The 16,404-nt window shown below is 41.1% G+C and overlaps 1 protein-coding gene across 1 annotated transcript in view; it reads left to right on the top strand.

The window, feature by feature from the left end:
* The window catches only part of col27a1a (collagen, type XXVII, alpha 1a), a 365,335-nt gene that overhangs the window by 199,546 nt on the left and 149,385 nt on the right, over positions 1-16,404 (top strand). The window contains exons 26-28 of the mRNA XM_045688056.2: positions 347-400; positions 6,696-6,749; positions 7,380-7,433. Of these exons, the coding sequence (XP_045544012.1) occupies positions 347-400; positions 6,696-6,749; positions 7,380-7,433 (162 nt within the window). The remainder of the gene's footprint in view (positions 1-346; positions 401-6,695; positions 6,750-7,379; positions 7,434-16,404) is intronic.

Here is a 16,404-nt window from a genome sequence, read left to right as displayed (position 1 = left end):
AGCTTGTTCAAATTCAAACTTTCACTCCTTAGCTCAATTTCTTGTCCTTCTGAAGTCCACACAACTAAGAGAATAAAGCTGATTAAGCAATGGTTAAGTTGGCGTGTTTCTGTGGCTCAGTTGGTAGAGCATGGTGTTTGCAACGCCAGCATGGTGTGTGCAACGCCTGGGTTGTGGGTTCGATTCCCACGGGGGGCCAGTACAAAAAAATATATATATATAAAAAATGCATGAAATGAAATGTATGTACTTACTACTACTGTAAGTCGCTCTGGATAAGAGCGTCTGCTAAATGACGTGAAGGTAAAAAATGTGTTTACAGTGTATGATTGTGGGTGTTTTCTAGGGTGATCGAGGGGAGATGGGCCTGCCGGGACCTCCTGGAGAAAAGGGATCAGTGGTAAGATAGAGATATATGATGCTTGTGAGGAGCCAGATCATTTTGAGAGTTCACTTTTACGAGGGGTGGGGCCCTCATAAAAGTGAAGTTCAAAGTCATTCCTCTAAGATTGTTTATGTAATTCCCATGGGAATAGATGGTCCTATTTAGACCATACATGTACGTATGCACACGCACGCACTCTTTCACGCACACACACAAGATGTGTAAATGTCTAGCTGACAATGTAACCTGGCCAGTTCAAAACTGCCATTATTGATGATCTCACATGAGTCGCTGAGGCAGCTGAATACTGTTGAGTATACACTTCTGTCTGAACCGCAGCCAACAGCCATGTTACACACACACACACACACACACTGTAACAGAAAACTCAAATTTATAGGGATATTTGGGGTATTATAAACAGTAGAATACTCAAATGTTTTACAGTGGCATACTGTAAATTATGGTGCATTGTGGGAAAATGTTGTGGGTGGGGAAATAAATTGCTGTATTTCCAATGATACTGTAATTTCAATCCACCCAATATCACACCGTATCTTTGGAGCGCTAAAAACCTTTTGATCACTAGTGGATGCAACATATTTTGAGGCGTGCCTTGTAAGAGGCTATATTTGTTGCACCCGTGAATGAGAATGCTGTACGAATGTATCTCCTATGTGGTTATAATTCCCAGTTCAATTTAAAATGTATAGGGGACAGATTTGACTGGCAGCAAGTCTTAAAGCTTAAATGGTTGAGCATTTTTGCCATGTCCTTTTTGCTACCTTTAGGGAAGCCTTTGTTAAGGCATCTAGAAGTGTAAGTGACCTAAAACACAAAATATTCATAATATGCTGTAATGTGCAAACATTTAGCAGCAAACCTGCTCACACCAATCCCTTGTAATTACAGTAAAATATTGTGAAATACAACCCAGCTCACTCAGGTACTTCGCTATATCACATTTGACATTGTCCGTAAGCTTGAATTCATTTGTACACAAAAAATCATACAGTGATGGAAAGACCTATGCGTTGTCCTTGTTAATGCTGACAAAAAAGAGCTCCAATTTCTTAATCATAGCCTCAATTTTGTCCCGCTGCCCATATGATTGCATAATGCAAAAAATACACGAGAGTTCAGGGGCCTTGCTTTAACAAAGTGAACCATTTTCTCTGTAGTGTCCACAATGTCTTTCAAGCTATCAATCATTCCCTTGGCAGCAAGAGCGTCTTGGTGGATGCTGCAGTGTACCCAAGTGGCGTCGGGAGCAACTGCTTGAACGCGCGTTACCACTCCACTATGTCTCCCTGTCACGGCTTTTGCGCCATCAGCACAGATACCAACACATCTTGACCACCAAACTCCATTTGATGTCACAAAGCTGTCCAGTACTTAAAAAATATCCTCTCATGTTGTCCTGGTTTCCAGTGGTTTGCAGAAGAGGATGTCTTCCTTAATTGACCCCCCATAAATGTAACGGACATATACCAGGAGTTGTGCCAGGCCAGCCACATCTGTTGACTCATCAAGCTGTAACGCATTTAATGCACTGGCTTGTATATGAAGCAGTAATTGTTTCAAAACATCTCCTGCCATGTCACTGATGCGTCGTGAAACAGTGTTGTTTGATGAAAACGTCTGCATAGTTTTTTTGGCCTTTTCCCCCAGAATTGTCCCAGCCATATAGTAGCTCACCCTATAAGATGCTTCTAGCCTCTTCTTATTAATGGTATCAGTTGCTTTCATACGTCTTACTACTCGAAAGTTGTCTTTATTCTCGCTCAAAAACTCCCAGGGCTTATTTTTCAAATTGTCATGATTCATTTCTAAATGTCTGCGCAAGAGTGAAGGTTTCCCGCGAGAGAGTAACGGTTAATGTGATTGGATGTTAATTATTTGACAAGGCTACATGTAATGGACATTGTGTTGTTATTTCACTGAACACTAGATGGTTTCATTTTATTTTTGGCAGGGAAACGGGGCTACTCAGGCAAGGAAAAAAACCTCACACAAATGTATAGCCCCTTTGGAAAATTGAAATGTACTGTTTTTAAATGTGAATCACATTTTATTTGGCGTACCCCCGATGGCATTGCGCATACTCTTACCCCAGTTTGGGAATACCTGCTCTAGAGTGATGAATCCCACTTCACCATCTGGCAGTCTGAGGGACGAATATGCCAGGAGAACACTACCTGCCCGAATACATAGTGCCAACTGTAAAGTTTAGTGGAGGAGAAATAATGTTTTTTCATGGTTAGGGCTAGGCCCATTAGTTCCAGTGAAGGGAATCATTAATGCTACAGCATACAAGACAATTCTGTGCTTCCAACTTTGTGGCAACAGTTTGGGGAAGGCTCTTTCCTGTTTCAACATGACAATGCCCCTGTTCACAAACCGAGGTCCATACAGAAATGGTTTGTCGAGTTCGGTGTGGAAGAACTTGACTGGCCTGCACAGTGCCCTGAACTCAACCCCATTGCACACCTTTGAGATGAATTAGAACGCCGACTGCGAGCCAGGCCTAATCGCCCAACATCAGTGCCCAACCTCACTAATGCTCTGAATGGAAGCAAGTCCCGGCAGCAATGTGGAAAGCCTTCTAAGAAGAGTGGAGGCTGTTGTAGCAGCAAAAGGGGGACCAACTCCATGCCCATGATTTTGGAATGAGATGTTCGAAGAGCAGTTGTCCATATACTTTTGGTCATGTAGTGTAGGAGCGACTGCTAAATGACTAAAATGTGAATACAACTTCAAACACTTAACCTTTTGTTTGGTCTTCTTCCACGTTTTTCAACTTTATTTAATTTCCATACCTGTTTCAGACATGCTTGAAAAGTTTCAAGACAGGAAAGACAGCAGATGGTTTAAAGTCCTTTCCTACATACTGTATCCCTGTCAGTCCTTAAAGAAAGAGTCCTTGCAAGGTTATAATGGTTTATGGGAAATTAAATGGTGCCTGACTTTATGGTAGAGCATGGTGTTTGCAATGCCAGGGTTGTGGGTTCGATTCCCATGGGGGACCAGTACGGGGGAAAAACATTTATGAAATGTATGCATTCACTACTGTAAGTCGCTCTGGATAAAAGCGTCTGCTAAATGACTAAAATGTAAAAATGTAAATATAGGATGATATCTATGACCAGTCTGAGTGGATAATATGAATGGAAGTCAGCCATCAATCATGTTGAAACAGTTTCCTGGTTACCTGCTGATTGCAAAGGGAATCCTTTGGGGCTTGACTCGTGCATGAATATGAGGAGACTCTGTCAGCTGCACTAAAGCCTCTGGGGGGAAAAAAGTGAATAAAATAGCAGTATAAAAGGAAAAACCTGACCAGCACATTTTCTGTCTCTCTCTCTGGCTCTCTCTGTCTGTCTCTCTCTGTCTCCCCCTAATGCAACAGACATGTTCCCCACAGTGCGTTAATCACATTAATGTGACTAGGGACTCGTGTAGCCAGCCACCACCATTACTTTTCATATTCCCTCTCACTGTGTGAATCCCCATCCATTTCCTCCCCTCAATGACTGCTTGCCAATTGGCACCATAGTCTCTTCATGCACTACTGTTGACCAGAGCAAGGTCATATGATATAGGTTGCCATTTGGGACATAGTCAATAAACCTTATAACACCCTTCCTAGCATAACTGTGAGGAATAATGTACAGTGGCAAGAAAAAGTATGTGAACCCTTTGGAGTTACCTGGATTTCTGCATAAATTTGACATAAAATGTGTTCTGATATTCATCTAAGTCACAACAATAGACAAACTCAGTGTGCTAATAACACACAAATTATTGTAATTGTCTTGTCTATATTGAATACAGAATTTAAACATTCACAGTGTAGGTTGGAAAAAGTATGTGAACCCCTAGGACATTGACTTCTCCAAAAGCTAATTGGAGTCAGGAGTCAACTAACCTGGAGTCGAATCAATGAGACGAGATTGGAGATTTTGGTTAGAGCTGCCCTGCCCCATAAAAATCACTCACAAAATTTGAGTTTGCTATTCACGAGAAGCATTGCCTGATGTTAACCATGCCTTGAACAAAAGAGACCTCAAATTAAGAATTGTTGCCTTACTTTTGTAACCCTTTCCACCTTTATGTATCTCTAAAAGTCAAACCATGGTAAGACAAATTGTTTATAAATGGAGAAATTACAACACTGTTGCTACTCTCCCTAGGAGTGGCCGTCCTGCAAAGATGACTGCAAGTGCAGAATGCTCAATGAGGTTAAGAAGAATCCTAGAATGTCACCTAAAGACTTACAGAAATCTCTGGAACTAACATCTCTGTTGATGAGTCTACAATACGTAAAACACTAAACAAGAATGGTGGTCATGGAGGACACCATGGAAGAAGCCACTGCTGTCCAGAAAAAACATTGCTGCACATCTGAAGTTCACAAAAGAGCACCTGGATGTTCCACAGCGCTACTGGCAAAATATTCTGTGGACAGATGAAACTAAAGCTGAGTTTTTTTGGAAGGAACACACAACACTATGTGTGGAGAAAAAAGGCACAGCAGACCGACATCAAAACCTCATCCCAACTGTAAACTAGGGTGAAGGGAGCATCATGGTTTGGGGCTGTTTGCTGCCTCAGTGCCTGGACAGCTTGCTTTCATCGACAGAAAAAAGAATTCCCAAGTTTATCAAGACATTTTGCAGGAGAATGTAAGGATATCTGTTCACCAATTGAAGTTCAACAGAAGTTGGAATAGAACAACAACCCAAAAGACAGAAGTAAATCAACAACAGAGTGGCTTCAACAGAAGAAACTGTGCCTTCTGGAGTGGCCCAGTCAGTCCTGACCTCAACCCGATTGAGATGCTGTGTCATGACCTCGAGAGCGGTTCACACCAGACATCCCAACAATATTGCTGAACTGAATCCGTTTTGTATAGAGAAATGGTCCAAAATTCCTCCTGACCATTGTGCAGGTCTAATCTGCAACTACAGAAAACATTTGGTTGAGGTTATTGCTGCCAAAGGAGGGTCAACCTGCTATTAAATCCAAGGGTTCACATACTTTTTCCAACCTGCACTGTGAATGTTTACTCATTGTGTTCAATAAAGACATGAAAAATTATAATTGTTTGTGTTATTAGTTTAAGTGTTTGTCTATTGTTGTGACTTAGATGAAAATCAGATCAAATTGTATGACCAATTTATGCAGAAATCCAGGTATTTCTAAAGGGTTCACATACTTTTTCTTCCCACTGTAAGTGAAAACTCAATTAGTCACTGGAATGTCATGTTGTGGTACTAAATCAAATCAAAATGAAATACATTTTTATTTGTCACATGTACAGTGGTGGAAAAAGTACCCAATTGTCATACTTGAGTAAAAGTAAAGATACCTTAATAGAAAATGAATCAAGAAAAAGTGAAAGTCATCCAGTAAAATACTACTTGAGTAAAAGTCTAAAAGTATTTGGTTTTAAATATACTTAAGTACCAAAAGTAAATGTAATTTTTGAAATATACTTAAGTATCAAAAGTAAAAGTATAAATAATGTCAAAGTCCTTATATTAAGCAAACCAGATGACACCATTTTCTTGTTTGTTTTTATATTTACGGATAGCCAGGAGCATACTCCAACACTCAGACATAATTTACAAACAAAGCATTTGTGTTTAGTGAGTCCGTCAGATCAGAGGTAGGAGAGATGCCAGGGATGTTCTCTTAATAAGTACGTGAATTGGACTTTCTGTCCTGCTAAGCATTCAAAATGTAATTTGTACTTTTGGGTGTAAGGGAAAATGTATGGAGTTTCTTTAGGAATGTAGCAAAGTAAAAGTTGTCAAATATAAATAGTAAAGTACGGATACCCAAAAAAACGACTTAAGTAGTACTTTAAAGTATTTTTAACTAAGTACTTTACACCACTGGCTGAATACAACAGGTATACAGGAATACAACATTTCAACCTTACTGTGAAATGCTTACTTACAAGCCCGTACTTCACAATACATTAGAACATAAGCTTCCTCAGTTTCAGAGCCGTCAGCAATGATCACAGTAAATTGTGTTTATGAATGCTTATATTACAATAAACACACACACATCATAAGGTACACAGTAAATCCTGTGTCCTTCCAATTGGAAGTTTAACTGTCTTTTTGCTCTTATTCTGATAGCTTGTTCCGTTGTTACAACTCGTATTAAGAATGGGTGATATGTTAAACTGTAACTACTGTGATACATTCTGCAATTGTTCTTAAACAGCAGTGTCCTGTGCTGTCATGTCGTTGACTAGTTTATTAAATCACTCAGTGTGTCGTTGCTCTCTAAACAGGGTCACCAAGGGACACTAGGTGAAAGTGGGCCATCTGGTGAACTTGGAAGACCGGTAAGTCACCATCCATTCATTGACTCACACTCACTCACACGATATATTGAATTAGCTATGGTCTTAGCATAGCTTACTTTACATAATGTTAGCTCTAGGCTAATGTTTGCAGGGATGACATTTGACCCTGTTTGCTACAGTAGCTACTATATTGCAAGAACTGTAACATGCTACAGCAACTCTACAGCAAGTCTACAGCCTGTGTTGTTGAAGGGTTCTGAGGCTTATAGGACCTGGCTTCCCGCTGCTGGATTACCCTCCTGTCAGTCAATACTCCAACACCTCCAACCAATTAGACGTACCCCCTGGCCCTGTGATGTGTTTTGCCCCGGCCCTGTGCCGCCTCGCCGGGCTCACACAGTGTAGGGGTCCAGACGAGAGCTCTAGAGGAGGCGGGGGGCCGCAGAGGCACCAAAACAAACATAAACACAGGGCCTCAGAGGAGCAAGATTCCTGAGCCAGCTCTTTAATTGGGCTGAGTGACATCTAACAACAAACCTCAGAGTGTGTTCCTGAGGTCAGACTGCACCCCCAGGGTGGGCAAAAAGGGGCTTTGCGGTTATTCTAAACCTTTGTTTTATCTCTACCTCTCTCTTTCTCTCCCTCCCCCCCCTTCCTTTTGTTGAACAGGGCCCCCCTGGATCTCGTGGGCCAATTGGTACCAGAGGACCCAACGGCAGACGGGTACGAGATGGAATATTTCCTCACTTACTGTATGTTTCACACTTTTGCCCTTTTGTGACTGTGCAGAGAAGTAGCTACTGATGTAGGATCTTAATTTGATCATCCTGTTGAAGGAGAATTTTCCTGCAATGAAGGACATTTTAAACTTGTAGTATATTTGAGGTTTAAAAAAGCTTCTTCTGAATTTTGTATTTTCCACTTTGAAATTTCAGACTTGATTTCCCTTATGAAAAATGTATCATATCAACCCCTACAAAAAAATCCATTAATTATAACCCACATAATAACAACTCTTCAGCCTTTGGAGTAGGGGAGATGCTAACAGTTTGTCTAGTCTAGTCAGTCCGTCTCAATTCACAAGCCTGTGTACATGTATGCATTTGTGCTAGTTAATGCAGTTAATGTCTGTGTGCTTACACATTGTGTGAGCATGCACATGTGTGTGTATGGATTTATCTTCACAGATTCTGTTCTAAACATGGGCTGGTGTGTGTGTGTGTGTGTGTGTGTGTGTGGTGTGCTGGAGTCTTTATCGATATGTTGAGGTGGAGGAAAACATTTAGCTGTGTAATAAAATTATATGGAACTGCTTCCACACATTCTCGGGGTCAGAGGGACTGAGAACCAATCAAATAAAATGTATTTAAGGCCAGATTGTTCTTCAAGATAGCCAAGCATTCAGATGTTGAGACAGCAGGTGAGAAAGAGCGAGAGAAAGAGAGAGACCCTAGCATTTGTCATCTTTGTTGGAAGTCAAAGCTCACCAGCAGCTATTATTTGTTACCAATAAAAATATAACAATGAACAGTTAAAATGGGGTTCAGTACAGCTAAATTGCATTTCTGAAAAATGGACTTGGCTGTTCCTGGTTAAAGTCACAAGTAGTGGTCCTGGAGGATGATGGACAAATATTGTGAATTAGAGGGACAGGCCATGTTCTAACTTTAACCCCCCAGGGAGTGGTAACTAGGGGTCCACGTAGAGAACAACAAGATGTACCTTTCCACTGTTTACCCCAATAAGAGGTAAATGGGTTGATCTGTCAATCAGCTGCCTCATGGGGTCAAAAAGGATCATGAAGAAGAAGAGATCATGAATGACAATGATTATGGAGGTCATGAAGAGGAAGATGTTTATCGTGATGATGGAGAAAATGGTGAACAAGTAGGTTCATCTGTAAAATGATAAGAGACATACACTCTCTTCTACCCGGTGCCGCTCTGTTCCGGTGGAAGTGTCGCTGCTGTGTTGGCTCTCCACAGCCTACTGGCCGGCACTCTGCAGTGATCCCTCCAGAAGTGTTCTCCCCCTTCCCTGGAGAATAGAGCTAGTAGGATGCTGGATCCAGATGTTTGAGTGCCTTCTTTCCCTGGTGTCTTCTGATTTCAAGATTGGATCCGGAGCACAGGAGGTTGGTGGCACCTTAATTGGGAGGATGGGCTCGTGGTAATGGCTGGAGCGGAATCAGTGGAATGGCTTCAAATACACCAAACACATGGTTTCCATGTGTTTGATGCCATTCCATTCTCTCCATTGCAGCCATTATTATGAGCCATCCTCCCCTCAGCAGCCTCCACTGATCCGAAGGTACCTGCGCAATCGTCCTCTGTTATGTCTCCCTCTCCATTGGCTTCAACCTCAGGTTAAAATCCTCAGAGCTCCCACCCTCATCAGACCGTGAGCCTGTCTGAGACTCCCGTTCATCATCCACGATGGACACTACAACTGGCTCGGGTCCATCGGGCCCTACCGCCCTTCGGTCCTCGAGGGGTTTGCGAAACCTTTTTCCACACCATTACACAACCACTGTACCGTTGACACCAGGCAGGATGTATCCATGGACTCATGCTACTTATGCCAAATCCTGACTCTGCCATCAACATGATGCAACAGGAACCGGGATTCGTCGGACCAGGCAATATTTTTCCACTTAATTGTCCAGTGTTGGTAATCGTGTGCCCACTGGAGCCACCTATTTACCTTATAACCTATGAGAATGGCACAATAATGCACATTCCTCATGGTTGCTGTTTAACGTATGGGCTCACCCAAGCAATTATCACCTTTCTCTATCTCAACCAATGGATGCCATTGGTTGATGTAGGCTGTCAGGCCTTTTGGTAGGCCGTCATTGTAAATAAGAATTTGTTCTTAATTAACTGACTTGCATAGTTAAATAAAGGTTAAATAAAACATTTCAAAAAAAAAATTACATTCTCTGGAGCCATCACATCATCTGGCTCTGAGGATCTTCCCTCGGGGATGAGACCATTCCCCAAACTACTGTATTTAAAGAAATATCATATTGCATTCAGTCTCTGTTGACCATTCAGTTAATCTTGTACTAGATTTAAATGCTAATGCGAGCTACTTCCCCTGCCCATCAATCTGCCTGCTGCTCTGTGACTGACCTGGCTGGCGGGCTCTCTCTCAGACCTACATGTCCCCTCAAAAAGGATCCATCCTTGAAGTAGTTGTCCCTATAAATCAAATCAAATTTTATTTGTCACATGCGCCGAATACAACAGGTGTAGCCCTTACCGTGAAATGCTTACTTACAAGCCCTTAACCAACAATGCATTTTTAAGAAAATAGTTAAGAAAATATTTACTAAATAAACTAAAGTAAAAAATAAATGTAAAAAAGTAACACAATAAAATAACAATAATTAGGCTATATACAGGGGTACCGCAGTGTAAAAACAAGGGGGGGGGGGGGGGGGGTGTCAGGCAATGTAGATAGTCCTGGTGGCCATTTGATGAATTGTTCAACAGTCTTATGGCTTGGGGGTAGAAGCTGTTAAGGAGTCTTTTGGACCTAGACTTGGCGCTCCGGTACCGCTTGCCGTGCGGTAGCAGAGAGAACAGTCTATGACTTGGGTGACTGGAGTCAGTGAGAATATACTTTTTTTTACAACTCTTTTTATTTGCATTTTCTTTCACAGTTAAAATAAACAATGTTTGAAATACAGTACATGTATTTTTGTACATTCAATATAACATGGGAACATGATTTTTAAATGAGGTAGGAATGTGTTAGCCCTTTCAAAAAGATAAAATACTTAAGTAATACTTTCATAGCATACATTAGAAAAAAAGACAAAATGAAACATTGCAAGTCTTCAAAACTAATAGAACAATTATAATAGTAAGACAGGCTACTATTAAACACTCAAAGGTAGATCAATTAAATACAAAAGGTTAGGTAGGCATCTCTACATAGGTAAAGAAAGGTTGCCACATTTGGTAGAATTTGTCAGAATAATATTTTATCTTCTCCAATTAACTTGTGTAAGACATCTTTAATCCACACAAAATGAGAAGGAGGGGTGGGCGACTTTCACAGAAGTAAAATCAACCTTCTTGCCAACAAACTCAAAGACTATAAAGTCACGTGTATTTTGGCAACGTTATAGTATCAGGTATTACCCCAAATAGTAATGTTATGGCAGTAGGCGGAAAAGGCACTTGTAATACTTTAGGTATGGTATCAAAGATGGCAGACCAATAGTTATGTAGAGAAGATCAGGACCAAAACGTATGTATTAATGAAGCAGGGGCTTGCCGACACCTGTCGCAAACAGGATCGACATCAGGATAGATCTTTAGAAAGCCTGAGTTTAGTCCAGTGAGTGCGGTGTAGGATTTTGCATTGGATCAAACTATGTTTGGCACAAATAGAAGAGGAGTGGATATGGTACAGAATATCTTCCCATGTGTCATCAGTAAACGCATCAACTAGATCCTGTTCCCATAAAGTTTTAATAGCTGCAAATGAAGGATTGAGAGTAAATTTGATCATAGCTATGAGAAATAATACCTTATACTGTTGAGGATGGTGTGTAAAATGCATCATTGGGAGGGCCCACAGGAAGAGTGGGGAATTGAGACGTCATTTCACGGACAAAGATTTCAAAAGAAATGACAATTCGGAAGATGGAATTTAGCTGAGAATTGTTGCAATGATGCAAACGTGCCTTCAATATAAAAATCATTGAATGATTTGATGCCAAGGCTGAACCACATGGAGAAGGCTCCATCTACTAGGGATGGATGGAAAACGTGATTTCTGAGTAGAGGGGCCCTTAATGAATAGGATTGCAAACCAAAGTGACGTCTAAACTGGTTCCAGATCTTCAGTGGTTTTAAGTAAAATGTTTTTGGTAAAACTTGAACTACCACAATGGATAGGAGAATGTGCCAAAGCATCCAGTGAGGATGGCATACATGAGGAAGATTCTATCTTCATCCATGCTGGAATGATATGTGGGGTATCTGCACGAATCCAGTACTGGATTACACGGAAGTTGGCAGCCCAATAATAGAACTGGAAATTAGGTAGGGCCATGTCCCCTAAGGGTTTAGGCCATTGTAGGACCACCTTGCGGATCCTTGAATTTGTTTTATTCCAGATGAAGTGTGAGATAATCCCATCGAGTTTGCATAAAAAATATTTAAGGAATAAAAATAGGTATACATTGGAAAAGGTAGGACAATTAAGGAAGGGTATTCATTTTAACCAAATTATTTCGACCAGCTAATGATAGGGGGAGTAGTGACCATCGTTCAAAATCTTTCTCCACCATAGTAAGGAGAGGAGTAAAATGTACCTTAAAAAGATTATCAAATTTGTCTGTGACATGTACCCCCAAGTATGTACATTTGTTGAGAACTACTCTGAAAGGCAATGTGTGTAATCGGTATTTACGAGCTGCCACATTTAGAGGGAAAAGCTTGCTCTTATGCAGATTTAACTTGTAACCAGAGACTAGGCCAAATGCATTAAGAAAACAATGGGTAAGGATACATCAGGGTTTGCGATATAGAGAAGCAGGTCATCAGCATAAAGTGAGAACCTCTGTTCGATTTCGCCTCTGAACACTCCCATTATATGTTTGGTTGGATCTAAATGCAATTGCAAGGGGCTCGTTGGTGATGGCAAAAAGTAAGGGAGACATTTGACACCCCTGTCTAGTGCCTCTGAAGAGAGGGAAATATGCTGAGTGGGTGTTTGTTCGGTCTGACTGATGCAAGTGGAGAAATTAACTTGATCCAAGCAATGGAATCTTTGCCGAGGCCACATTTTTCTAAGGTATGAAAAAGGTAGCCCCATTCCACTCTATCAAAAGCCTTCTCAGCATCTAGGAGATTAGAATCTCTGGGAGCTTTGAGATAGAGGAATTATACATAACATTAAAGAGTTTGAATATTTCTGATATTTGAAAAATAATGTATATTTTTTATAAAACCTGTCTGGTCAGAGGAAATAACAGATGGTAAGACCGACTCCAAACGCATAGCTAACAGTTTAGCCAAGAGTTTAACATCCACATTGAGCAGTAAGATTGGGCGATAGGACACGCAGAAGACAGGGTCTTTATTCCTTTTCAATATCAATGAAATGGAGGCCTGTGTTAAGGATAAAGGGAGAGAGACTGATTTAATAAACATATTAATCAAGAGACTATTCAGAAACTGCTTATAAAATTCCATTGGGTACCCATCTGGTCCAGGACTTTTACCACCTTGCATTGCATGTGCCGCCTCTGCAATCTCTTCCATGGTGTTAGGTTCCTCCAATTGAAGCTTGGAGACGGAATCAATTGTTGGGACAGTTAAAGTATAACAAAATGTATCAAGAGCAGAGTGGTCAGCAGATTGTTCTGAAGTGCATAAAGATGCATAGAAGTCCTTAAACTGGTTATTTATTAGCTGGGGATCTATTGTTGCACCTGTAGGAGTTTGAATTTGACAAATTTGTTGAGCAGAGGAAGACTGGCAAAGTTGATGAGAAAGCAATTTACTTGCCATGTCACCGTACTCGTAGTGAGTATGTCACGACTTAAGTAGCAGTTCCTCAATTTGTCCTGTTGACAAGGTATTGAATTCAGCTTGTAAAGAGAGTCGATCCCTGTACACATTTGGGGATGGTAAGGTATCATAAGTACTGTCTAACTGTAAAATACGAGTTGTCAGTTATATTTTTCCATTCAAAACTAGTGTATGAAATTATTTGACCTCTAATGTAGGCCTTAAAAGTCTCCCACAGAACAGATGCTGAAACATCGGGGGTGTCGTTAGTAGCTATAAAAACATACATCTGAGCAGTCAAAGTTAACAAAACTTTCATCAGACAGCAAGCGCATATTAAAACGCCAAGGTACGCGAGTCTCAGTCCCACCACCAACTGATAGCGCTAAAGTCAGAGGGGCTCAGATATCAGATATGACAATCGAATTGTATGAGCATGAGCGTACAAAGGAAAGAAGTCTGTTGTCTAAGAAGAAGTAGTCAATGCAGGTATAAGTGTGATGGACATGGGTGAAAAATGTATATTCCCTACTATGGATTGAAAAAACGCCAGGGGTCTGTAACGACAAACTCTTCAAGAAAAGTTTGGGTAACCTTAGCAGACTTAGGTGTGCTAATTTTGTTGGAGGAACGATCCAATGTAGGATTAAGCCAGCAATGGAAATCACCTCCCAAGATTAAGTGTTTCGTCATCCCAATTTGGTGCATAGACATTGGCAAGGATCAATGGAGTGCTATAGATTCTGCCAGTGACAATAATATATCTACTGCTGACATCTGAAATAACATTGGAAGAAACAAAGGGCACCGATTTGTGTATCAGAATTGCAGCTCCCCTCGATATATATTGAAAAGTGGAGTGATAAAGTTGGCCTACACAGCTTTTTCGCAATCTAAAGTGATCTGAAACTCTCAGATGGTTCTCTTTAAAAAAGCAATCTGTGTTCCCAAATGTTGAAGATGATGAAGTACTCTACTACGTTTGACTGGCTGGTTCAAACCTTTACAGTTCCAACTAGACAATTTAAGTATACTCCCAGTCGATTGCCCTATTAAATTATGTTGTTGAGTCATTGTCTGGAAAAAAAGGAAATGAGTGTAGCCATTTAAATGTAAGTGGAAGACTGAACCTGATCCTCAACATTTCCTCCCACCCGCTGAAGCGTCTTCCCAAACAAGGCGCGTGCATCCACCCTAATATACAACCTCCTAAATACTCTCCAGGAAACATAGTGGTTCCAGCAGCTAGGCTAAACTCTTACCAAGTGGAGCTTTGTGGCAATTATATTATAAAATGTATATGTATGTATGTATGTATGTATGTATGTATGTATGTATGTATGTATGTATGTATGTATGTATGTATGTATGTATGTATGTATGTATGTATGTATGTATGTATGTATGTATATATGTGTGTGTGTGTGTGTGTATATATATATATATATATATATATATATATTATAAAAAATTATTGAAAGCACAGTTTACCAATAGTGCCAAGTAAAGTGACAACAGGGTGTTAAATCAAATAACATAGGCAGCATGACAGCTTATGGCCTCGACAAAATCAAAGGGAACATGTTCCACAAGCCTACATAGAAAACAATGACAAAATAACAAAAAATTATATGAAGAGGCTTACTATTCCAGCCAATAATTATGAAAAAGTACATAAAATGCAAAACAAAGATGTGTAAATATAAAATTTAAACAAGATCACTGTAGTATGCTACATGTGTCGAGCCTGACCTATCAAACACTGCAGATACATTTACATTTACATTTAAGTCATTTAGCAGACGCTCTTATCCAGAGCGACTTACAAATTGGTGCATTCACCTTATGATATCCAGTGGAACAACCACTTTACAATAGTGCATCTAAATCTTTTAGGGGGGGGGGGGGGTAGAAGGATTACTTTATCCTATCCTAGGTATTCCTTAAAGAGGTGGGGTTTCAGGTGTCTCCGGAAGGTGGTGATTGACTCCGCTGTCCTGGCGTCGTGAGGGAGCTTGTTCCACCATAGGGGTGCCAGAGCAGCGAACAGTTTTGACTGGGCTGAGAGGGAACTGTGCTTCCTCAGAGGTAGGGAGGCGAGCAGGCCAGAGGTGGATGAACGCAGTGCCCTTGTTTGGGTGTAGGGCCTGATCAGAGCCTGAAGGTACGGAGGTGCCGTTCCCCTCACAGCTCCGTAGGCAAGCACCATGGTCTTGTAGCGGATGCGAGCTTCAACTGGAAGCCAGTGGAGAGAGCGGAGGAGTGGGGTGATGTGAGAGAACTTGGGAAGGTTGAACACCAGACGGGCTGCGGCGTTCTGGATGAGTTGTAGGGGTTTAATGGCACAGGCAGGGAGCCCAGCCAACAGCGAGTTGCAGTAATCCAGACGGGAGATGACAAGTGCCTGGATTAGGACCTGCGCCGCTTCCTGTGTGAGGCAGGGTCGTACTCTGCGAATGTTAGATAGGCTTAATATTAATCTCGTTGCTCCAGTCAGTCTGGGGGAGCAGTTCCCTTCAAGTTATTGTTGATAAAGTAAATTGCAGCGGTCGAGTCGTTGAACTTGTAAAGAGCTATGCCTGGTAGTGTGATCCTGAGCTCAGCTGGGAAGACTTGACTTCCAGACAGAAGCCGCTTTGTGTTACCAAATGCCACTCGTTTATTGGCCACGGAGGCAGTGAAGTCTGGAAATATTCACAGTCTCTTGCCTCTGTACAATAAGGGGGATGCTTCTCCAGCTCGGCGCAGGATCTGGTCCCCGACGTGGTAGTAATGCAGTGACCTACAGGCACAGTCTAAGAGGGGTTTTTCTTTGAGGTTAACCTCTCTGGGGTAGGTGGGACGAAATCGTCCCGCACTATTTAACAGCCAGTGACACATCAGAGCGCCAAATTTAAAACCACAAAATGTCATAATTCAAAGTTCTCAAACATAGGACTATTTTACACCATTTGAAAGATAAGACTCTCGTTAATCTAAACACACTGTCCGATTTCAAAAAGGCTTTACAGCGAAAGCAAAACATTAGATTATGTTAGGAGAGTACATAGTCAGAAATAACCACACAGCCATTTTTCAAGCAAGCATATATGTCACAAAAACCAAAAACACAGCTAAATACAGCACTAACCTTTGATGATCTTCATCAGATGACACTCCTA

The sequence above is a fragment of the Salmo salar genome, chromosome 01 (assembly GCF_965601325.2).
Source record: "Salmo salar chromosome 01, fSalSal1, whole genome shotgun sequence".
Classification (NCBI taxonomy): domain Eukaryota; kingdom Metazoa; phylum Chordata; class Actinopteri; order Salmoniformes; family Salmonidae; genus Salmo; species Salmo salar.
Note: the sequence above shows the minus strand (reverse complement) of the source record. Positions and strands in the feature narration are given on the sequence as shown.